Source organism: Lissotriton vulgaris, chromosome 2_1 (assembly GCF_964263255.1).
Source record: "Lissotriton vulgaris chromosome 2_1, aLisVul1.2, whole genome shotgun sequence".
Classification (NCBI taxonomy): domain Eukaryota; kingdom Metazoa; phylum Chordata; class Amphibia; order Caudata; family Salamandridae; genus Lissotriton; species Lissotriton vulgaris.
Window position 1 is genome coordinate 583,259,254 of NC_141687.1, and position 24,877 is coordinate 583,284,130.

The following is a 24,877-nucleotide window of genomic DNA, read 5'->3' on the forward strand; positions in this document are numbered from 1 at the left end:
TCCCTCAACCGTCATTTTGGAAAGAAATGTGGACAAATCAAGTGTACCCATAGATTCTTGGTAAGGTCAAAATATAATTTATAGAGTCTTGTGCCTATGTTCTTCTTTCCCTAAAAAACGAACATTTGTTTAAGTTCCTTTCAAAAGAATATTACCAAGATAGGCTTCATAAGTGCAGTGGAAGGGCGAGAAAGTGACTTCACTTTGATACTGGCTGCTTCGTGTTTTTAGGTCTGGTGTTAGACAAAACCTTTTGCTGTGACTAAATCATGTATATAACATACTTACTTACTTGCAGGGGTGTTCTGCCAGACTCTTCCTATATTAGTCTGTTGCTGTGACATTCCTATTTTTCTTCCATTGCATACAGCATGGGAGAGTGAATCGGCCATCTTCAGCCATTATCTAACTTCACTGTGAGTGACTATGAGTGAATGCACCTCCACTGAAAGGTAGTTCCCATCAGTGGCAGAGACTGCTGTTCAAATGTTGGTTTTTATAGACCAAAAAATACTTTTGTTTTTAGCCAATATTTTTGTAGATTGACGATGGCCTGGCAACCTCCCCTGCAATAAAGTTGTGAAAAAAAACATGTCAGCCCAGGAACTGTTGAGGCTGTCCCCTGGGATGAACTCAGGAGACTGAATGACAAGGAACCCTACCTCAGTCTGCGGTGTTACACTAATCGTAAAAACACTGCACTGCTTCCATAACAACGGGAAAGGGAATACGGGGCTACCAGAAAGATACTTAAAATTCAGAGTGGCAATGAAAGAGCTGAATGACTGATTACTGAAAGCATCTGATAGTCACACCAGGGATAATTACATATCCACAAAGGTGATGTTAAACACCACAGACGTATTTGGATGGTTGAAAGGCGGGTGGGGTAAGTGGCACAGAAACACGAATTTCCGTTTTAGTAACGTTTGTGCAAGAGGAAGCTGCTGCGTTTCAGGTCATAATGTACAGAAATACACAACGTTACCTGTGTTTCCAGTAATGAGGAATATAGGCGGCCTTGTTCAGTGATGCAATGGAGCATGCAATAGAACGTGCACGGCTTTATTGCTTAAGAGAACGAAAGGTACACTGGATCATTCTATAATGGAAAAGAAAGCGCACTGGTTTATTGCGTAACAAAACTGAATGCTCCCTGTTTTATTTAGTAACCGAAAAGAATGTGCACTGCTTTATCGTGCAATGGAAAGGCATGTGCACTGCTTTATCGTGCAATGGAAAGGCATGTGCACTGCTTTAGCCTGCAATGGAAAGGCATGTGCACTGCTTTATCATGCAATAGAAAGGCATGTGCACTGCTTTATCGCGCAATGGAAAGGCATGTGCACTGCTTTATCCTGCATTGGAACAGATGTGCACTGATTTATCGTGCAATGGAAAGGCATGTGCACGGCTTTATCCTGCATTGGAACAGATGTGCACTGATTTATCGTGCAATGGAAACAAATGTGCACTGCTTTATCCTGCATTGGAACAGATGTGCACTGCTTGCTTTATCGCGCAATGGAAAGGCATGTGCACTGCTTTATCCTGCATTGGAACAGATGTGCACTGCTTTATCGCGCAATGGAAAGGCACGTGCACTGCTTTATCCTGCATTGGAACGGATGTGCACTGCTTTATCGCGCAATGGAAAGGCACGTGCACTGCTTTATCCTGCATTGGAACAGATGTGCACTGATTTATCGCGCAATGGAAAGGCATGTGCACTGCTTTATCCTGCATTGGAACAGATGTGCACCGCTTTATCGTGCAATGGAAAGGCATGTGCACTGCTTTATCCTGCATTGGAACAGATGTGCACTGCTTTATCGAGCAATGGAAAGGCATGTGCACTGCTTTATCCTGCATTGGAACAGATGTGCACTGCTTTATCGAGCAATGGAAAGGCATGTGCACTGCTTTATTCTTTAATTGAAAGGAGCGCACCTTTTTTCTCAGCAATGGAAAGGAATGCACACTGCTTCATTCGGTATAAAACGAAACGCAATAATATATCCAGTGATGGAACGGAACGAGCACGGCTGGGCTCCAGAAAAGGAATTGATATGAAAAACGTATTAGGTATTTACACTGCATGAGCCCTGCCTCAGCTCTGTAATAGAAAGGAATGTGCACTGTTTTGTTCAATGGTGCATTGGAATGAGCACGGGGGCGGCACCAGCGTCTCTCTCGCGCACAGCCTCTCTCATGCCACTGAATAAACAAGCACCATCTTCCAGACACTGAACATTGGCAGAGGGGGAAGTCCCTTGCGTAGCTCCTTTCTACTGTTTGATCTTACATCAGTACCGCTCCTCTCGCAGAGGTCTGCCTTATCATTGCCTTATGGCTGTTTATTGGATATCTGTGTTTGGTTTGTCTTAGTGGTAGGTGCTTGTGGGAATTGCATGAGCTATCACGCAGGTCCCAAAACCGCCTAGAGCTAAGGCAAGACAAGCACGCATATCCAATCGAACACACTATACAGAATATCTTTCATAATCCAGCACTGTCTAGGTACGACATGTACTCGGTTCCTACATGACGTCCATTGCCACTTCACCAACATATACCACAGGGAAGGAAGAAGCTAGACTGCACACCTTGATGCATCCATCATTCAATTCATTCAATTCAATTGATTTATATAGCACGCTACATACCCAGAGGGTCTCAAGGCGCTTGAAGAAGGGTGGGGAATTACATTTCGAAAATCCAGGTTTTAAGTTGCTTTCTGAATGCTAGATGGTTCTGAGTGAGGTGAAGGTGAATGGGAAGAGAGTTCCAGGTTTTAGCCGCCAGGTAGGAGAAGGATCTTCCTCCCATGGTGGTTTTGTTGATGCGAGGTACAGCAGCAAGGGCTTGGTTGGAAGAGCGTAGCTGGCGGGAGGGGGTGTAGAAGGAAAGTCGTGTGTTGAGGCATTCGGGTCCAAGTTCGTAGAGTGCTTTGTGTGCGTGGGTTAGAAGGCGGAATGTTATCCTCTTATTGACGGGGAGCCAGTGGAGATTTTTCAGGTGACCGGAAATGTGGTCTTTACGCGGGATGTCTAGTATGAGTCTGGCTGATGCGTTCTGGATGCGTTGGAGTTTTTTCTGAAGTTTTGCGGAGGTACCGGCGTAGAGGGTGTTTCCGTAGTCCAGGCGGCTTGTAACCAGTGCGTGGGTGACTGTTTTCCTAGTTTCGGTGGGGATCCAGCGAAATGTTTTTTTGAGTATGCGAAGAATATTGAAGCAAGAGGAAGAAACGGCGTTGACTTGTCTGGTCATCGAGAGTGAGGAGTCCAGGATGACGCCCAGGTTCGGTGCGTGGTCCGTCGGGATGGGTGCTTTTCCAAGGGCCTCTGGCCACCAAGAGTCGTCCCAGGCGGAGGGGGAGATACCTAAGATAAGGACTTCTGTTTTGTCTGAGTTCAGTTTCAGACGGCTGTGCTTCATCCATTCGGCTACTTCTTTCATTCCTGCATGTAGGTTGGTTTTGGCGGTGTTAGGGTCTTTGGTGAGTGAGAGGATCAGTTGAGTGTCTTCGGCGTAGGAAATGATGTTGAGGTTGTGTTGGCGTGCGATGGCCGCGAGGGGGCTCATGTATACGTTGAAGAGTGTGGGGCTGAGTGACGATCCTTGTGGCACGCCGCAAATGACTTCAGTGGCCTCTGACTTGAATGGTGGGAGGCGGACTCTCTGAGTTCTACCGGCAAGGAACAAGGGGATCCATTCCAGTGCTTTTCCTTGGATTCCGATGTTTCTGAGGCGTTGTAACAGGGTACTATGACAGACTGTGTCGAAGGCTGCGGAGGGGTCGAGGAGGATGAGGGCGACTGTGTCTCCATTGTCCAGTAAAGTTCGTATGTCGTCTGTTGCTGCGAGTGCGGTCTCAGTGCTGTGTTTGGGTCGGAAGCCGGACTGTGAGGAGTCGAGGGATTTATTGGTTTCGAGGAAGGCGGCGAGCTGGTTGTTGACAGCTTTCTCGATGACTTTGGCCGGGAATGGAAGGAGCGATATGGGGCGGTAGTTTTTGAGTTTGTTGGGGTCAGCTGTGGGTTTTTTCAGAAGGGCGCTGAGTTCGGCGTGTTTCCAGATTTCCGGGAAGGTGGCGGAGTTGAAGGAGCAGTTGATGACGTCTCGGAGGTGTGGTGCTATGATGGAGTCTGCTTTGTTGTAGATGTGGTGAGAGCATGGGTCTGTGGGGGATCCTGAGTGGATGGAGTTCATCAGGCGGATGGTGTCCTCAGTGGAGATTGGGTTCCAGTTATTAAGGATGTTCAAGGGGGGTGAAGGTATGGTAGAAGGTTGGGTGGCTTGGTCTCCGGGTTGGTTGTCGAAGCTGTTGTGGATGTTTGCGATTTTGTCGTGGAAGAACGAAGCTAAGGAGTCGCAAAGGGTTTGAGAGGGAGTGATGTTGTTGGAGTTGGCGGTAGGGTTGGTAAACTCTTTGATGATGTTGAATAATTCCTTGCTGTTGTGGGCGTTGTTGTCTAGTCGGTCTTTGAATGCGGCTTTCTTGGCAGTCCGGATCAGTTGGTGGTGTATGCGGGTGGCGTTTTTGAAGGCGACCCTGGTGCTGGTGTTTGGGTCTTTTTTCCAGGCCTTCTCGAGGGAGCGACAGAGTTTCTTGGATTTCTTAAGATCATCATTGAACCAGGGGGCGTTTTTGCTGCCTAGTTTGATTTGACGTTTTCTCAACGGTGCTAGGTTGTCGGCGCTGTTGGTTAGCCATTGAGTGAGGTTAATGGCTGCTTGGTTGGGGTTCGGAGAGTGGGCAGGGGGGTTTTGAAGAAGCGATGAGGAGATCTGGTCGATGGTGATTTTGTTCCAGTTTCTTCGCAGAGTAGGTTGAGGATGGTTGTGGGTTGTGGTCTTTTTGTAGACAAAGTGAACGCATCTGTGGTCCGTCCAATGGAGAACTGTGGTGTGACTGAAGGAGATATGTTTGCTGGAGGTGAAGATAGGGTCGAGTGTGTGACCTGCGTAGTGAGTGGGGGTATTAACAAGTTGTTTGAGTCCGAGGTTGGCGAGATTGTCCAGGAGGGTGGTGGTGTTACTGTCGTTGCTGTTTTCCAGGTGAAAGTTGAGGTCTCCCAATAGAATGTAGTCTTCGGAGGGGAGGGCGTGTGGGGTGATAAAGTCAGTGATGTCTTCACTGAATTGTGCATGGTGTCCTGGTGGCCTGTAGAGGAGGGTGCCTCTGAGTGTGGTCTTGGGGTCGGTGTGGATCTGGAAGTGAAGGTGTTCGGCGCTAGGGAGGTTGACGTCTGAGCTGGTTGAGATGCGGATGGAATTCTTATGGACGATAGCGATGCCTCCTCCTGTTTGGATGGTGTGGTCCTTATGGATGATCTTGTAGCCTTCGGGGTTGGCAATGGTGATGTCTAGGGCTGAGGAGGCGTTCATCCATGTTTCTGTTAGGAAGGCGACGTCCGGAGAGATGGTGTCTAGTAGATTCCAAAGGTCGATGGCGTGTCTGTGGACCGAGCGGGTATTGAGCAGGATGCATTTTAGGTGGTTGGTGTCAGAGCTCTGTTTGGTGTTCGTGGATGAGGAGTTGGTCTTGGTGCCGTCATACTTGCAGGAGTTGCATGTGAAGGGTCCATGGGTGTGTCCAGGCGCGGCTTGGGCGCAGTTGGGGAGTCGACCGGGGTTGAGGGCTAAGAGGGTGGAGGCGTCATATGTAATGCGGGTGGGCTGGGTGGGATGGGAGCCAGGGGGTCTGGCGCTGGGCGCGGTCCAGGCGCGGACGGGCGTAGACGGGCTTACCTTTGGCGCACCTTCGGCGCGCATGGGGCACGAACGCTGCGCGTTAACGCTGCGCAGGAATGCCTCTGTCTTGTATGGTTGGTGGAGGGGGCGGCGGCGAGGGAGGATCAATCTTGGAGGCGGGGGCGGGGTGGGGAGGCTGGCTGCAGGCACAACAAACAAAATGGCAACGATACCCCTCGTGAAACTGGCCGAGATTGGGGCACAGAGGTGGAGTGTGCTAACGTCTCGGTGCAATCAGGCCAAATTAAATAAATAAGTTGCGTTCCCACGTTCACAAAAACAGACACACCCGAAACATGCAGGTTGTGCAAAGCGATCTCAGAATACAGTGCAAAGCGCTACAATATCTAGGCACAAAGCAGGCAATGGGGGGAGCACTACGATACCAGAGGCAGGCAGTAATCAGGTAGACAGTGAGAGCAGCAATGCGGGGCGAGCAGGGAGCGACCGCTTCTCACGGTGCAGCGAGAGGGGTCACAGCGTTATTTCCGGCGAGGCAGGGATTTAAAGTCCGTGGGAGGGAGGATCAATCTGGGAGGCGGGGGCGTGGTGGGGAGGCTGGCTGCAGGCACAACAAACAAAATGGCAACGATACCCCTCGTGAAACTGGCCGAGATTGGGGCACAGAGGTGAAGTGTGCTAACGTCTCGGTGCAATCAGGCCAAATTAAATAAATAAGTTGCGTTCCCAGGTTCACAAAAGCAGACACACCCTAAACATGCAGGTTGTGCAAAGCGATCTGGGAATACAGTGCAAAGCGCTACAATATCTAGGCACAAAGCAGGCAATGGCGGGAGCGCTACGATACCAGAGGCAGGCAGTAATCAGGTAGGCAGTGAGAGCAGCAACGCAGGGCGAGCAGAGAGCGACCGCTTCTCACGGTGCAGCGAGAGGGGTCACAGCGCTATTTCCGGCGAGGCAGGGCTTTAAAGTCCGTGGGAGGGAGGATCAATCTGGGAGGCGGGGGCGGGGTGGGGAGGCTGGCTGCAGGCACAACAAACAAAATGGCAACGATACCCCTCGTGAAACTGGCCGAGATTGGGGCACAGAGGTGGAGTGTGCTGACGTCTCGGTGCAATCAGGCCAAATTAAATAAATAAGTTGTGTTCCCACGTTCACAAAAGCAGACACACCCTAAACATGCAGGTTGTGCAAAGCGATCTTGGAATACAGTGCAAAGCGCTACAATATCTATGCACAAAGCAGGCAATGGGGGGAGCGCTACGATACCAGAGGCAGGCAGTAATCAGGTAGGCAGTGAGAGCAGCAATGCGGGGCGAGCAGGGAGCGACCGCTTCTCACGGTGCAGCGAGAGGGGTCACAGCGCTATTTCCGGCGAGGCAGGGCTTTAAAGTCCGTGGGAGGGAGGATCAATCTGGGAGGCGGGGGCGGGGAGGGGAGGCTGGCTGCAGGCACAACAAACAAAATGGCAACGATACCCCTTGTGAAACTGGCCGAGATTGGGGTACAGAGGTGGAGTGTGCTAACGTCTCGTTGCAATCAGGCCAAATTAAATAAATAAGTTGCGTTCCCACGTTCACAAAAGCAGACACACCCTAAACATGCAGGTTGTGCAAAGCGATCTCGGAATACAGTGCAAAGCGCTACAATAAGTAGGCACAAAGCAGGCAATGGGGGAGCGCTACGATACCAGAGGCAGGCAGTAATCAGGTAGGCAGTGAGAGCAGCAATGCGGGGCGAGCAGGGAGTGACCGTTTCTCACGGTGCAGCGAGAGGGGTATGCAGTATGGGTGGCTGCGGTGCTGGTGCAAGGATTTTCAGATATTAAGGCAAGACGCCAGCCTGCCTTTTAGGCGTTCACTCCCTCCTAGCAACAAGGCAATCTTTATGCCATGTGTTGTAGCTTGTGGAAGCACTGGAAGGCAGCTGCCTAATAAAGCACCAGCTCAGGCTGGCGCTGACTGGGCTGGCAATTACACTTGCCTTCATGATACCTATGAAAAGACGTGACAAATTAAATTGCACAGAACTGCTAACATAAACCTACAAATGCATAGATATGCCATTCAGTTGGTTATCACAGGACCGAAGTGCACTTGCCAACAACATACTCCCCACCAGCAGCGGGCGGCACATTTAAGCTCAGTGGGGCGGGGTGCGAAGGCGGGGAGAGTCGACAGACGATGGAATAGGTATTATTTATTTAATTAATATACCTATTCTGACGTCTATCAATTTAACCGCCTCCCACCCTGGCACGCCACCAGCCCGCCGCACCGCGCTGGGACCTCTCCCGATCAGCAGGGTGGGGCAGCGCTGCGAGAACCAAGCTCGGCATCAGATGGGTACCCGGACCCACCGTGCCGACCAGCGGGTCCCCGGTCTTCTGCTACCCCCTTACGGGTGAGAAAGATCCTTATCGCGGGGTCCCTATTCGGGCGCCATCTGATAAGCGTGGCTCAAATCCACCCGAGTGACTTACCGCACTCACCTATAGTCGCTATACAGGAAGTCAGCCGGACAGTGGAGAAGAATAAACAAAAGTCTTTATTAGGCCAAACACACTCATATGAGAGGGCCCTGTCCGACCTCACTCCTAAGAGTGCGAACGAGAGGACTGACTCTCTGCATCACAGCAATACATTATAATGCCATACAGTAGCGAGGGGTACGCCCCTTGTGGAAAGTTACCGAGCCTCAGACCAGTGAACAATGCTCTCATAGAGCAGGCATCTGCACCTGCGAGGGATACATTATTATCTCTACTCAAGGCCATGGAGCTAGGCTTCAGCGTCTCTGGGTATGAGAACATTACTGATAAAGAGACTTGTTAGTTTCGGCCACAGTAAGCTGAGAAACGAAAACTGCTGTCTTAGTACATTTCTGTATTCCTGCGGGAGGGGCATATGAGCGAGCAGGGCCCGCAGGCACAGAGGGTTACACAAAATGGTGGCACACAGGCTAAGCTAAGAAGCTAATATGATCACACGTACATTTGAATATAACCAAAAGCAAGAATAATAATTCAGCATAGGTGCATATACGAATCTCATTAGTTAGTCATATGATGCTAACTCACACATCATCAGAGGATAATTAGGGCATCGAAAAGTGAATTCTATCAAGGCCAAATTAAATAAATAAGTTGCGTTCCCACGTTCACAAAAGCAGACACACCCTAAACATGCAGGTTGTGCAAAGCGATCTCGGAATACAGTGCAAAGCGCTACAATATCTATGCACAAAGCAGGCAATGGGGGGAGCGCTACGATACCAGAGGCAGGCAGTAATCAGGTAGGCAGTGAGAGCAGCAATGCGGGGCGAGCAGGGAGCGACCGCTTCTCACGGTGCAGCGAGAGGGGTCACAGCGCTATTTCCGGCGAGGCAGGGCTTTAAAGTCCGTGGGAGGGAGGATCAATCTGGGAGGCGGGGGCGGGGAGGGGAGGCTGGCTGCAGGCACAACAAACAAAATGGCAACGATACCCCTTGTGAAACTGGCCGAGATTGGGGTACAGAGGTGGAGTGTGCTAACGTCTCGGTGCAATCAGGCCAAATTAAATAAATAAGTTGCGTTCCCACGTTCACAAAAGCAGACACACCCTAAACATGCAGGTTGTGCAAAGCGATCTCGGAATACAGTGCAAAGCGCTACAATAAGTAGGCACAAAGCAGGCAATGGGGGAGCGCTACGATACCAGAGGCAGGCAGTAATCAGGTAGGCAGTGAGAGCAGCAATGCGGGGCGAGCAGGGAGCGACCGTTTCTCACGGTGCAGCGAGAGGGGTATGCAGTATGGGTGGCTGCGGTGCTGGTGCAAGGATTTTCAGATATTAAGGCAAGACGCCAGCCTGCCTTTTAGGCGTTCACTCCCTCCTAGCAACAAGGCAATCTTTATGCCATGTGTTGTAGCTTGTGGAAGCACTGGAAGGCAGCTGCCTAATAAAGCACCAGCTCAGGCTGGCGCTGACTGGGCTGGCAATTACACTTGCCTTCATGATACCTATGAAAAGACGTGACAAATTAAATTGCACAGAACTGCTAACATAAACCTACAAATGCATAGATATGCCATTCAGTTGGTTATCACAGGACCGAAGTGCACTTGCCAACAACATACTCCCCACCAGCAGCGGGCGGCACATTTAAGCTCAGTGGGGCGGGGTGCGAAGGCGGGGAGAGTCGACAGACGATGGAATAGGTATTATTTATTTAATTAATATACCTATTCTGACGTCTATCAATTTAACCGCCTCCCACCCTGGCACGCCACCAGCCCGCCGCACCGCGCTTTCCTGTGCCGGCCACCGCTGCTCCACACACAAACTTACAACGTAGCATATTAGATATTACATGCATCAGAGTAGCTACAGCACCACCCGCAATTCTAAAATAGTGCAGACATGTCATGCACTCTGCAACAGCACATTCAGAATAATTCCATGTACAGGGCAAGGGGCATGTGTATCGACTTACCAGATGCACAGTAATTGGGCCTTCAGGCCTTCCTCCTCAGTCAAGTCATATATCCATAAGCTCATTTAATAAGACATAATCATCAAACCGAGAGGCATACCTGAACCCAGCACCTGAGGCATATCATCAGATGCGGAAGTAGACATCAGCCAACATGGAAACAGCAGAAACCTTTGGTAAATACTGCGGGCTATTCCAGGGGCAGATTGTGCACTGTTTGAATGCCTACAGCATGTCAGAAATGTTACTTTTATAAAACAAGTTTGCTCCTGTACTCATAAAAGAGTGAATAAAAAGTGTTCTGTGTCTAAGTATTTTGAATTCAGAAAACTCTTTAAAAGCAAGTTATTCATTAAAGCTTTTAACTAGACTTCTACCTTGTCAAGGCGTGCGACCAGTTCTAGGAACAGTTCCCACAAGCCCTTGAAATCTACCTCAATCTTTCCTTGTTGTTTTATTTGTCCTATATGTGTTCTTAAAGCACTCTAAAATGATCATATGCACGTAGCGCTGGATAAAATTCCAAAATAAAGGAACTGGCATCTAGTCATGAAGAACTAGTTGAAAAAGAAGCTTTGAAGACCCTTTAGTCTGTGGAGTATGCCTGTCCAAGATCTGCACCAGAGTAGTATACCACGGGTTCTTTATGGCGGATTTAAGTCATTAAAACTTTAAATCCTGCAAAAAGACTGTGTTAGACCTGTTGGTCTTCCTACAAACGTTTTGCGTTTACCCTCCACTTTTAGCTACAATTCGTTTTTGTTGCCTCTGGGACTCTGTGGGACATATTTACAAGCCCCTATCAGCACCACAACATCACTTTTCATGATGTTGTGGTGGCGATATGGGCTTCATCTTATTTACATGGCAGCATTAAGCCACTTTGCGTGGCTTAATGCTGCCTTGTAAATAAGGCACCCTTTCACACTATACTTAGCGTGAAAGGGGAGGGAAATGGGTGTTGCTGTGGGTGTTCTGCCACAACACCCACTGATTTTGGCGAAGCCCCATACTTACAAGGGTGGTGTAAATATGGGGCTTCGCCAAAATTAAGACCAGGGGAAACCCGGTCTTACCCTGGAGCAACGAGGAGAAATGTTTAACTTCTCCTTGTTTTTGCTGTTTCCATGTGTGCTGCGGTGTGCAGCACACATGAAAACAGCAAAACACCATTGATTATTTATGTGCAGAAAGGTGTCCCTTCCTACACCTAAACATTAATCATTAAAAAAAATATGTTTTGCAACTTCTATGTATGTTGCATTAAGCAGCACAGATAGAACTAACAAACCACCATTTAAAGATTATTTATGTGTGCACATAAACAATCTTCCCCTGCAACGAAGGCACGCTTGCACTGTCGTGCAAGGGTGCCTGCATTGGTGCTAGGCAGCTAAACCTAGTGCCAGCACAGGGGGAAACGCAGGGCTGCACCATATTGTTGTAAACATGGTGCAGGCTTGCATTTCATAAGTGATGGAGTGCACAGTTAAGACAAGGAGGCTAAAGTCGAGCTCTGCCACTTCTATTGTACATATGCCCCTGTGTACTGGACCACTGCTCACAAGTGCCAAATTGCCTATGCTCTCTCCCTGAAATATGGTAAAATTGTCTTATAAGTCCCTCGTTAAGTGGTATACTATATACCCAGGTCCTGTAAATTAAATGCAACTAGTGGGCCTGCAGCACTTATTGTGCTACCCCTCTTTAGTAGCCCCTTAAAACATGTCCCAGGCCTGCCATGGCAGTGTGAATGCAGTCAATTCAACTTGGCAATATAACCCCTTGCCAAGCGTTAAACTCCCCTTTTATTTCATAGAAGTCAGCCCTAGGTAGGTCCTAGATAGCCAATAGGGCACAGTGTATTGTAATTAAAAGGTTGGACATGTACTTTTAAGCTTTACATGTCCTGGTGTTGAAAAACTCTTAATTCATTTTTCACTACTGTGAGGCCTCACATAGGATAACTTTGGGTCACCTCATTACATTTATTGGGTTTGCCTTATTACATTTAATAAGTGCTAATTTATTATAGGGAACAGGTAAACATTTCATGTATGGTATCTGAGACATTGTAATTAAAACTCCCCTTTAATGTCAAGGCCAGATTTTAACCTATAATTTGAAAATGCGACTTTTAGAAAGTTGATGTTTTTCTGCCTTAAGTATTTGGCACCTGCTTCCTATCCCTTGGTCACGTAGCTGGGTGTAGTTGGCAGTTAGACTTGGTGGGTGGGCAGAGCTGGGCACAACACCCACTTGCAACTGAATAGGATGACCTCTGCCTTCACACAAAGGACTTGTCGCCCCTGCATTGTTCATGCAGACAGCCAGGTCAGAGGAAGTAGGCAACTTCAAGGACTTCAAAGGGAATGCTCTAGAAACTTCTCCTACTTCGAAGAAAGCACCAGGTGTAAAAATAGGACCCTAAGACCCACTCGTCGGGTTACTTTCTGGACCTACGTTAGGGCTGTTAGAGGACCGCCTGCTGCTGTGGCCTACTGTGTACACCACAAGCCTGTTTTGCTACACCTGGAAGGACTGCCTTGCTGCATGGAACCTGCCATAAACCCTCAGAGGCCTGCCCTGGTGCTTGCCTCGTGTTCCACTGCTTGAAACCAGAACTCCCAGAGTGACTCCAGTGGCTAGTTGGCTGACCTAATGATCAGAGCCTCAGGGACAGAAAGGACTCCATCTTGAACTGGCACCTGAACCCTGTGAGTCTTAAACCCTCAAGTAGTGCCCCTCAAGCGCTGGACCGTTGGTTGTGGTTTTAAAGGTGCCCACATAGCCAAAATCCAAAACTTGGGGTTTAGAATTGTTTTGGCTATAAACTGCTCTGATAATAAAGGAAGACCACAGCCAAATGCATATCTGCCTACGGTGCAGCACCGGTCAGCCTGACTTCCAGTTCCCGTTACTTTCCTCCCAAAGAAGCAAGTTCTTTTCAGTTGTCATTCGTCAAAGATGGATCCGCCTTGTAGAACTTTTGTCAGCTACAGTCTCTAGCCTTGTCCCGCTGGAAATTTTTGACTTCCAAAAAAGTAACTAAATATGAAAGAAGAAATCTTCACTGCGACTTTGTCCAGCCGCCCCTTGATGACAACGCTCCCTCCTCGGACACCGCCTGCAGCCTTGTCCCACTGAACTTTACTTCTAAGAATATTTTTTATGAAATTTCTTTTAAGTTCAAAGGTAAATATCGAACAGGCCCAATCCTCTTTATGGGCCTTATTTATGAAGGCCTTGCGCCGCCGATGCGTCACTTTTAACATGGGAAAAAGTGACGCACAGGCGGCGCAAGGCCTTCATAAATAAGGCCCTATGTATCTAAGTAGTGCTCCATCATGGTCGGCCATATATTTTTACTTCGACCCTGTCCCACTCAAATAGATATCCACGGTTGGCATTTTGATTTATTAGGTGCTAATTTTGACCTTTGAATTTAAAAATTATTTACTTTGGTTCTACTAATTGGATTTTTGTCATTTTGGTGTCAAATAACTTATTACATTTTGATCTATTTTTAGGTTTCGACCTGGCCGTAGCACCGCAGGTGCTACGCCCAGGGCGAAAGCTTTTGTTTACACTAGGGGGAATTGAACACACCCCTTCTTCCATTGGCTAGCTCCATAAATGGAGGCTAGCCATTGGAAGACATCAGCGTCAATCCCTTTCTCCCGGTCAGAACGCGAATCGTGGGCGTTTCTGACTATTTTTTTAAATCCCGCCCCTTGATGTCGTGTGTCCCGGGCCGCGCTGTGATTGGCTGCCGGCCCGGGACACCCCAGTGACGTCATTTCCCGGGCCGCGCTGTGATTGGCTGCCGCCCGGGACACCCCCGTGACGTCAGCCAATCACAGCACGGCCTGGGACCTGACTTGTTTCATTTTTCTGCCGCTAAATTAGCAAATCCGAGATCTGAATACACCCGATGCATGCCACAACAGACGGCAATGGGAGAGGAGCACTCGAGAGAACGCAAGCTTCTACTTCAGTAAGATTCGGCAAGGCAATCATTTAGAACAGCACTAGCCCCTTCTTGGATGCACAGGAAACCCCAGTTCTATGTTCGACTCGTCACTTCTCCGAACTTGAAACCACAGAGCATGCGCAATGGAAGATTGCCTCTGCTGGGACACAGCGCTACAGAACTGGCTCACGAGTCACGACCGCCACTTGTGAGCTTACGAACGCCGTAGGAGGAATACAGTGGAGGCAGTGTTTCTGCCACCGGACGCGAGAAAAGGAAGCCATAAGTGGGTATACCTGGGTGCACCTCCTCCCTCTGAGGCCACGCCACTTCTATCTTCACGACTCTGTTCCATGGTTTTCATTTATTTTATGCGATTTTATATACCGCGGACTTTAGCCGGACGCTTTGCAGGGCTTTTTGTGTGCAGACCACCGGCTTATCCCTGCTGTACTGCGTGCGCCTGGCAAGAGAAATAGTTATGCTTGTGCGGCCATGCTGGTATTGTGGTTTGATCGGCACGCGGGCCAGTAGGTCGCTACACCCAGTAGACGGCTTCAGTCCTCGCACGTGCGCCGTGCAATGGAGACTTGTGTTTGAGGGAACTTCTTCCTCCATTGCGGGCCTGGAGGCTTTCTGGTGGCTATCGGCGAATACTTTGCCCGTGACACCAGAAGGGGGACGGCCACTGTCCTGCCGGTTAGTTGCACTAATCGCCCCACGTGGCTTTTGTTACTTAACCTTTCAGGGGTCCTAAAGGTCGATAGCGCCTCTGCTTAGGCTGACCAGACGTCCCTGATTTCCCGGACAGTCCCGACTTTCAAATGACTGTCTGGCGCTTTCTTTAATTTGGAGCATTTTGGGTCAAAGGTCACGTCAGGCTTGGGGAGTGGATGTGGTCTGACGGCTAGACTGCCGAATTTGGTGCTGGAAAGCAAGGTTTCAGTCGCGTCCACATCTTGTCATTCTGGGCAAATCACTTCATCTCCCGTGCCTGAATGTGTCCTTGTGTAACGTAACCGGTGCTCATGTAAAGAGCTCCAATACCTTCGGGTTGAGTTCGCGCTATATAAATCTGCATAAAAAAAAAAAGAATTGAAAGGCATCTTAAGTAATTTTTCTTTCGGGCAGCACAAGGGAGGTCGGCTGCATGCATGCTGCAGCAGATGAGACCTTGGGGGCATAGCTAATGAATGATATGTATGCGTAGCTTGTAAATGTGTGGCATATATTTATACGCACACTTAGGGGCAGATTTACAACCCCCCTGCGCCACCATATTTACAAGGACAGGAAAAGCAACCCAGCATGACTTTTCCTCTCCTTGCAAATACGGTCCTTCACACGCATCAGTTTGGGCTGAAGGGGCGTTCCATGGGTGTTGCTGTGGGTGTTCGCACGCAACACCCATGGAACAAGACACATCTCCAGATTTATGAGAAATCGTAAATCTGGAGTTGCGTCTGAATGCTACGCCACCTCTGGCGTAGGGATACATGAAAACATTTCTCCTCGTTTTTAGGTTTCGACCTGGCCGTAGCACTGCGAAGCAGTCTCTGCCCAGGCGAAAACTTTTGTTTACAGTATGGCTTTTGTTTACAGTATGGGGGATTTGAATCCGCCCCTTCTTCCATTGGCTAGCTCCATAAATGGAGGCTAGCCATTGGAAGAGATTGGCTGTCAATCACGCTTTCCCCGCGAAAACGCGATTCGGGGGAGTTTCTGACTCTTTTTTTAGGTCCCGCCCCTTGTTGCTGTGTGTCCCGGGCTGCGCTGTGATTGGCTGCCGGCCTGGGACACCCCTGTGATGTCATTCCCCGGGCCTCGCTGTGATTGGCTGCCGGCCCGGGACACCCCCGTGATGTCATTCCCCGGGCCGCGCTGTGATTGGCCGCCGGCCCAGGACACCCCCGTGATGTCATTCCCCGGGCCGCGCTGTGATTGGCTGCCGGCCTGACTTGTTTTCTTTTTTCTTCAGAGCTTTGTTTCACCATTCTCCTGGGTGCCTCCACAGAGCTGGTGTCTCGCTGGCCCCTCTGCAAGTGCCGCCAGTCCCTGCTGTGTTCCATTTGTCAGCTGGCTCTCTAGTCCTAGCTGCCTAACTGCGTCGCACGTCCGCGGGGTGTCCCCGGGAGGCCCCCAGTTGGCTCAGTGGCCTCACGTCCCTGACTCTCTCTCGAAAGTGCCCCCCTCTAGTGGGTGCTCCTGAGGAACTCCATGCAGATGCCTTTTGGATGCAGCCTCCCTGACACTCTCTGGATGACCGTCCTAGGTGCTGTCCTTGACTGCCTCTACTAAGGATCCGCCTCTCTGATCCTACTTCCCTGTCGCTCTCTTTACAGCACTGGGTGCAGTCTCACCCGGCCGTCTGCCTCCTCAATGCTCTCTCGGCAGTGCTGCCAGTCCTAGGTGCTGTCTCCTGGGTGGCAGGGACGGACCTCCACACTCTCCATAGTGGTCTTTGTGCCCAGTCCTTCGGTGGCACGGGTGGTCTCGGGCGCCTCGGCAGCCGGGGTACAGAGCTGATGCATGCTCAACCTCGTTGTCCCTTGTCCTACCCCTCTCATCTTTTTCTGCATTTCTAATCTATTGAGTGCCCTCCCCGCTGTCATGTTTTATAATTATATCTATCAGAGCCCAGGCCTCTTCTTTTACGTCCTCCCTACTCTTGCCTCTACCCTCCTTTCCTCATCTCGCTTTCCCTGCAACCTTAGTCTACCCTTTTCATTCTTCCTCATTTATTTTGTCTCCCGTTTCCCAGTCTTTCCCTTCTCTACTGTCTTTCACTATTCTCTTCTCCCATTCGGTTTTCTCAATTCTTTTCTCCCGTATTATTCACATTCACTTTCTTTTTCTCACACCTACACTTTCTCCGCTTTTTTTCCTTCTCACCATCGAATTCTTCTGAATATTCGCTCCTCTTTTCGTTTTCCCTTCTCTCGGACTGTATTTTCTGCACTCAATCCCCTCCTTTCTTCCTCTCTTCTCTCTGTATTCCTCATTTTTTGTGCTCCCTTCTCCATTCACTCGTCCTCATTCACATCCACTTTCTTTTTCTCTCCATTCTTTCTCACACCTACCCTCTCCTAATTGTCCAGTTTCTTTTGATATCCCTTCTTCATACTCTCAATTTTTCTCTTCTATTCTCTTTCTCTCTCTCTCCTTAACCCTCCCCTCCGGTCGTTTCTCCTAGCACCTCTCGTCACATTGTCTGCCGCTGTCTTTTCTCCCTGCTTATCTCTCTACAATTAGCACCGGCATAAAAAACACAGTCATTGTGTCATCAGCAACGTGCCACCATACAGCAAATACCAGCTACCACACTTCACCTCAAATTTAAATACAGTAGTAGCCTGTTTGTCACAGTCCTGGTTATTTATGCTTTTTTTGGTTGTACTTCTGGAGAATTCAGACACTCAGATTGTCTGTACGCTTTAACTACCATCAGTCCTCGGGACATCTGGAGTTACTGAATCCTTTTGAACAAACCGGAGCGCTACAAAATATTCTGAAATTAAATTCTTCCATATCTGAGATCTTAAGTTGTGAAGTGTGGTAAACATATGACCCAACTGCAGCCTGGCTTAAGCAGATGGTATCCCCTACCACTTTGACAAAGTAAATAACTTTTGGGTTGATACATGCTACAAACTCACACCCAAAAGACAGAGCAACAATGTGATGAAAAGCATTTTCTGATATGAGAACATTACAATGCTTATCTACTGAGGCTTTAAGTCTCAGCATCCTAGGTGCTGTTATGCTTGGAGTAAGCCATGTGTGTGGGTCTGTGTGTTTTTGTGTGGCATTTGCCAGAGATTAAACTATTGGCATTGTAAATGGCAATGCCATTTATGTATCTGTTTTCAAAACCAACACACAAATACAAATGTCGTCATTTACAATGCCAATAGCTCTAACTTTTCAAAAGGCGAAACCATTGCATTGTAAATGCTTGTTTAAATTGGAGTGGGATTTTTCTTGTGTAGAGTTTTACCTTTGTTGCTGTTTGCATGCTGCACTAATACTTTACACATTGCTTCTAGGTTAAGCCTGACTTCATTTGTGCCAACCTACCAGAGGGGTAAACACAGGTTAATTCAGTGACTTTTGTGGTTCGGCCTGACCGGGATTGTGGCTCTTGCTTGCCCAAGGTTAACACCTCAGTCAACCATCATGGCTGTTCTTGTCAATGTAAAAAAAGATTAACGGATGTCTCTGTCAAATATGATGGACAGACGTCAAACTTTTCCAATTTTTTTTTATTTTTCAAAAAGAAACTCCTAAAGCGGATTTTGAAAAATAAAAAACAAGTGACCCCATACACCATGGGATATATTTCCCATGGTGTGGGGGTATTTTGTCTTTTTTTGATGCCCCTCACTGCCAGTATTTACTTGGCAGTGAAGGATAGAAAAAAAGCCATTGGACTGCCCACTCTAACTAGGGTTGACGGCTCACCTCAAACTGCCCGACTCCCTAAAGCTATCAGAGAAAGGTTTACTAATAGAGTACATTTTATTCTTTTTGCACAAATCTGCTGGGTGGACCGAGTGTTTGGTATAGATGGTACTCTGTTGGGGTTGCAATAGAGTATACGCAAAACTAAATTTAACAAAGGGTCAAGAAGGGGAAAAAATATTTAGCGACCTAGTTGTATCCTATCCTCCAGTTCAACTATATCAACACATACAAGGATGCTACTGGTCTATTAACAAGTGGCTAGAAATGGAAAAACAAAGGTGCAACGTATGTCAACAACAGGAGTAGAAGTGTTGTTTCGCAAAAGGAAAGTAAACCCATCAGCCCACCCAATGGCGGAGCATCATCATGTGGGATTTTGTGTGACAAAACTGGTATCTACTAGGTATCTCAATTGTTTTCATTGTGAGAGAAAACCTAGTACTAGATCCACCAGTGATGAAAAGCCATAAAGTGTAATTGGGTGAGTCGAACTAATTAATAAATTCAAAGTACATATACTGTGGCTATTACATGTTTTTGTAATGTTTTGAAACGTACTGTCTGTGTTTATGTATATGTATATACATGTTTCTCATTTCAGGAAAGAAATCTATCCCTAGAGATTACTCTCCTACCATCTGGAATTCAATACATGATAGGATTGATTTTTTGTTAAACGTTCACGTACTTTGCAGTAGTGTTATCTTTTCGGTCCTGAAGAAAGCCATAGGTATAACTTTCGACCACTCATGGCTGAAACATGTCGACCATTTTTTCAATCAGATGATAGTTAATATTTCCCATATTATCTACACACTGTTTTTTAGCCTTTAAATTATGATGACCCCCCATAATAAATTATGGATTTGGCATCATAATAGTCAATTTTAGTCTCACACTTATGATTTAATATCACTACTTAAGCACTGCAAATATATTTCGCAGCACCACCATTACACTTTATGTCTTTTCATCACTGGTGGATCTAGTACTAGGTTTTCTCTCACAATGACAACAAGTGAGATACCTAGTAGATACCAGTTTCGTTGCAATAGAGTACCCTCTCTGACAAACTCTAAATCAGTCCCTAGATGTGATCCTTTACATGTGTGGGTGTTTTAGCAGCACATTACAAAAAGCCCAAATAAAATAAACTATAGTGTGCTTTTTGTTCTTCAAGGCTCAGTGAAGATGTATGCAGAAGGTCATGGTTCATTGGACTCAAATTTCTTGTTCAGAAGGTCAAGCTTGCTTGTGGTGACGTTTCAAAGGGGAGACAGGCTCATGATTTCTACCACTGACCATTCCTAGGGAATTAACATATGAGGTGACAAACACCACACCAATCAGTTTTTTGAAGATCTTAAATATTTCTTCCTATGCAGCAACAAAAAACACAGAAAAGCCCCTCATTGAAAAAGATATATGAATAAAGTCTACGACTTGTGAATTTGTGCAGGCTCAAGGATGAGGTAGTCCAAAGTTGATATGGCAAAAGAGACCTATCGCCCGTGGCTTACCGTTAGCCTCTGCAGCCCCCATGGTGCGAGAGAAGAGGGGCTATGAACTCCAAGGGGACCCCTCAGTACAGTACACCGACTGGGTCTGGGACCAAAGAGGTAGGTGGTGGGCTGAGTTTGATTTTGTTTTAGAAAATCAACTTCTTAGCAGGTAGCTCTCCATCCAAGATTCGATTTGATCTAATGTTCCCCGGATTTTTGCCCTCATGAAATGTAATTGATAACCACCTCTTATCCTTTTTTGAGAGACCCAACTCTCAATTGAAGGAAACAAGACGCTCCCTCTGTGATCCAACTATCCACAACAGAAATCATACATTAACTCTCCCTCTTTCTGTGTGAAATTCACCATGGTTTTATCTCAAAGCTCACAATGTTTAAGGCAATATAGTTTTAACAGGCAGATGGGTGTGAAACACAATCACACCTTCCAACTGCCCCCTAGAACTCATGAGAATCCATGTGAGGTGAAATTGATTGCTCCAAAGGCTCGAAATCAGCCGCGGTCTGTGCAGGTAACAGCGGTGGGGCAGTGGGGCAAAGTGTGGGGTGATTTCGAGGGACGATGCCTAGGGAAAGTGAATTAAATAAATAATTTTCCCTCTGCATCGTCCTTCGGAATCCCTCATTACTCAATCCCCCAAGCTGTAACTGCACGGACCGCACAGCTCAAAATGGTAGTGTGAGAATATTTCCCTTGGAATCCGGTCTCCCATGTGTTTAACTGATGTATCATCTTTGCTGTTCTTGAGCTTGCTGAAGGATCATGTATTCCACATCCAATCCTCTATTATAGGTGTTGCCCAATACTGTTGGCCTGCGGCTTATTGAAGGAGGAAATGCACTGGTTTATTAGAAATCATGGCACCACGAGTGTTTCTGATGTGTGTTCCTAATGCTGGCTGTGGGAAGATGAACATACTTCCTTACATTCTTAGACTTTATATCTCCCATATAATTAACGTGTGTCTATTTTTGTGTGTGTCTATTTTCCGGTGCTGTCAAAGCACAGGGTTTCATGATTTCCACAAAATCTAACACAATGCCTTTTTTTCCATAGATCTACCTGTCCTGGAAGAGTGGGCCTGGAGAAGTGAAACACTGGAAGGATATGATTGCTCGGCCCAGGCAACCAGTGGCACAGTGGCACCAACTCAAAGCCTGAATGCCAGCCCTTAAAGATTCCAAAACAGTCTGCTGTTCTCTGGGTTGGACACCACCAGCCTCGCTCCAGTTTAAAGTGACAATGGAGTATTCACACTCCTTCAACTGAACAATTTGGGGCATAACCAAGGAATTGTTGGCATCTTTGAAGTTGTGTGGGGAGTCATGAGCCTTTGAGGCCAAGTTGGCCTCCGGCTGATCTTACAGTTGCTCCCACGTTTTGCTTCAACCTTTCCTGCTACTTGTTTGAATAAAGAAAACAAATAGAGAACACTCTTGTTTTCCCGATGACGTGATCTAGGAACTTCTTTTCCCGATGGCGTGATCTAGGAGCTTGTTTTCCCGATGGCGTGATCCAGGAGCTTGTTTTCCCGATGGCGTGATCCAGGAGCTTGTTTTCCCGATGGCGTGATCCAGGAGCCAAGCCTTCAGCGCAGTGTTAGCCAGCAGCCAAGCAGGGCCCAACAGGAAGCCGCAGGAAGAGGTAGACTCTGCTACACCGGACCACATGGTCCAATTTTCACTGTTCTTCCAGCAAGCAGGCTACTGAGAAAAGCACGTCCGTGTCGTCGTCGTTGTCAACGTTCTGTCCAGGAGGGAAAACGCTTGAGAAGCAATTATGTTGTGATGCACTGGTGCAGATATAGAGGATCAGACTTATAGTAAATCTGGGTATTTTTGTTGTTGTTGTAATATTTTTTTTAAAACAAACTAGCCCGACTAATATTAATTAATTAATTAATGTAAATAACATTTCCCTCCTCCAGCCTTTTTTGGGAGGAAGGTGTCTTACTGAGGAAGTTGCAATAGAGAGGGAACATCCAGAGACTCCACAGAGTTATTCTCATTTTTTAAATACATTTTAACTGCTGTCTTCCCTTGAGCTGTCGTCTCCCGTGCTTGTGCGGGCTAGCCCCCATACCTTTGCAGACTCCTGGTGCTTTGCTCTGGTTGTTTGGTCACCACTTTTGAAAGTCTGCTTTGAGGTGGCATTTTTGGGCAAACGTGAACATTCTGAGACCAAGCTACAATAGCAGTGTCATCGATAGGATGAGATACAAAACAAATGTCAGGAAAGCGTAGACAGAATGGTAGTATTTTGTCTAGAAAAGTGAAGCAAGCCTTTGCTAAATCAGGACATGTGGCACACCATTCAAGATGGCCGCCAGTGAGGGAAAGAAACTATGCAGGAGAGTGTAGGCTCGTGGTTATCAGAATGAAAGGGTTGAGTGGAAGAATGCAGTCCTGCCTTGTCAGCAGGTCAACTTCCAGTTCCACAGAGGGACCATTGCTCTTGGTGTATGTTTTTAGTGTTCATTCAGTGTCTTTTATGCGCAACATACGAATGTCAGCTTGCAAATGCGGAGAAGGGGCAAGGGGAGGCTGCTCCTTTTAGTGATCAGGATTTGATTTTAGATTTGGGTGTATTGGCAAAAGGGTCTTTCTTTGGAAGCTAATATTTTTCTTTTTCTTTCAAAGGGCAATCTGGATGTTTTTTTGACAAGGTGGTTTTATTGAAGGAGATGGAGGAATTGGAGGGGTGTAATTGAATCCCTGATGAAACTTCCATGCCCGCTCAAAATGCACAGATAAGGTGAGGGGCATCCTAGGTCTTAGTGTTGAATAGTCTCGAACTCTCCTTAAAAATACAGTGTAATGGGGTGGTGAGTATTTCAGAAGGACAAAGCAATAGCCATTTTAGTTCCCTGTGAGGGACTTTCCTCACCCCTAAACGGGGAAGACAAAAACTCATGACCCCCCTTAGAGAGGACATACTCAGTCTGGGGGGTGAAAGAAAGCAAGATATAGTGGGGGACTTACATTTCCTGTTTAACTGTTCTCTCTTTCTTCTCATGGGGGTCCCCTAGTTGGTGGGGACATCATGTATCTTTGTACAGTGGTTTCATGTGATAAATATGTTTTGTTAGTGTGTGCGTGTGTGTGAGGTTTATTTTTCACTATGGCCAGAATTAGTATTTTTACAGATTTAGTAGAGCTCACACCACAAGGAAACTGCACAGCCAGGCTGAATATGCTGCCGCCAATACTTTTAAGGCACAGAGACAAGTTGGCTGCATTTTAACTTTGTTTTTCCTGGTTGAACCCTACATGTAGTTCAAATTCCATCTTCAGCGTTACCTTCCTCCTCAACCTGGTAACTGCCAATAAGTTGCTGGTCCGAGCAAGCTGTTAGCCAAAGTGGATGTTTTTCAAATATAATAAACATTTGACATTCTTTTTCTCTGCCAGTAGTATGTTGCATCTAATGAGGAGATGGCACTTTAAGAATTATTTGAATCCCACTGTTAAGCTGTCTGTTTGTTTAAAATTATATGTAACAAAAACACAAATAAAATACTTTTTGGGTAATAGAATAATTGTTGATCTTTCATTTGCCTAGTCAGTAGTCAAGTCCTCCCTTTCCAACTTGCCAAAATCTAGCCCCAAAAATAATAAGCAAAGTCTTATCACTGACTAGTATTTTGTCAATTCGGTGTAGAACTGAAACAAATTAGTTGATCAGCTGTGCCACAGATTGCATGATGGGAATTTGGCAGCTGTTGCTGCTTACATATAAAGGGCCACATTTCCAAACTTTTGATGCAGGGCAGAGCAGGAGGCCTTCCTGCTGCGCTGGTGTGCGTCAAAAGGAAAGGGTAGGAATGCACTGTATCTACAAGATATGGCGCATTCCTGTCCTTCTCCCCTGCACCTGCGCACAAACAGCAGCCGGCCGTCAATGTGGACACCCTTGCATGATGTTGCAAGGGTGCATGTGTTGCTGGGATGATTGTTTTTGTGTAGGAAGGAACACCTTCCTGCACAAAAACAATCATTGATGGCATTTTCCTCTTTCTATGAATGGTGCAGAGTGCAGTACGCATAGAAAGAGGAAAATGCCATCAATGATTGCCCTGCAGAATACAGCACGCATAGAAAGAGGAAAAAACAAGGAGAAATAAAAGTATTTCTCCTCGTTGTGCTACTCCTACGCCTCCCCTGGGGAGGGGTAGGAATCTTCAGATTCCATGGATGTTGTGTGGGAACACCCACAACAACACCCATAGAAGTTCTGCATGAAAGGGGCACATATTTACAAGGCCATAAAAAGCCATATCAAGTGTCTTTCATGGCCTTGTAAATATGCTGCAGCACATTGTGCCACCGAAGCGTCAAAAAGTGTCCGGCGGCACAAAAGTGCCGCTAGGGCCTCGTAAATGAGGTCTTTAGTCTATAAAGGGCAATCCTCTTTATGAAGTGGTGAATGGTGTACATAGATCTAAAAACAAGTAGTTTAAATCACACTCACAGAAGTTATCAACTATATATTCTATGAAAGAAAAATGTCTGAGTTGATTTTAATTTCACATTACACACCCAAATCAACCCTATATTCAACAGCTAAGTTAGCTACACACTCTCTCTTTCCACCATCAACATCTTGCATGTGACCTCACAAAGTATTCTTGGTCAGTGATATCACATATGGCATCATCACTGGCATCCCTCAAGAAATTCAACCACACGCTCTAGATTTGTTCATTCCAGTTTCCTTCAAGCAACAA

The 24,877-nt window shown here is 47.1% G+C and overlaps 1 protein-coding gene across 4 annotated transcripts in view; it reads left to right on the forward strand.

Moving 5' to 3' along the window:
* SYT7 (synaptotagmin 7) overlaps positions 1-23,683 on the forward strand; it is an 856,873-nt gene extending 833,190 nt beyond the window's left edge. For all 4 annotated transcript variants that reach the window (XM_086955594.1, XM_086955595.1, XM_086955596.1 and 1 more), the window contains one exon: positions 21,208-23,683. In XM_086955594.1, coding sequence (XP_086811720.1) covers positions 21,208-21,312 — 105 coding nt within the window. In that variant the 3' untranslated portion in view covers positions 21,313-23,683. The remainder of the gene's footprint in view (positions 1-21,207) is intronic.
* Positions 23,684-24,877: the final 1,194 nt, after the last annotated feature.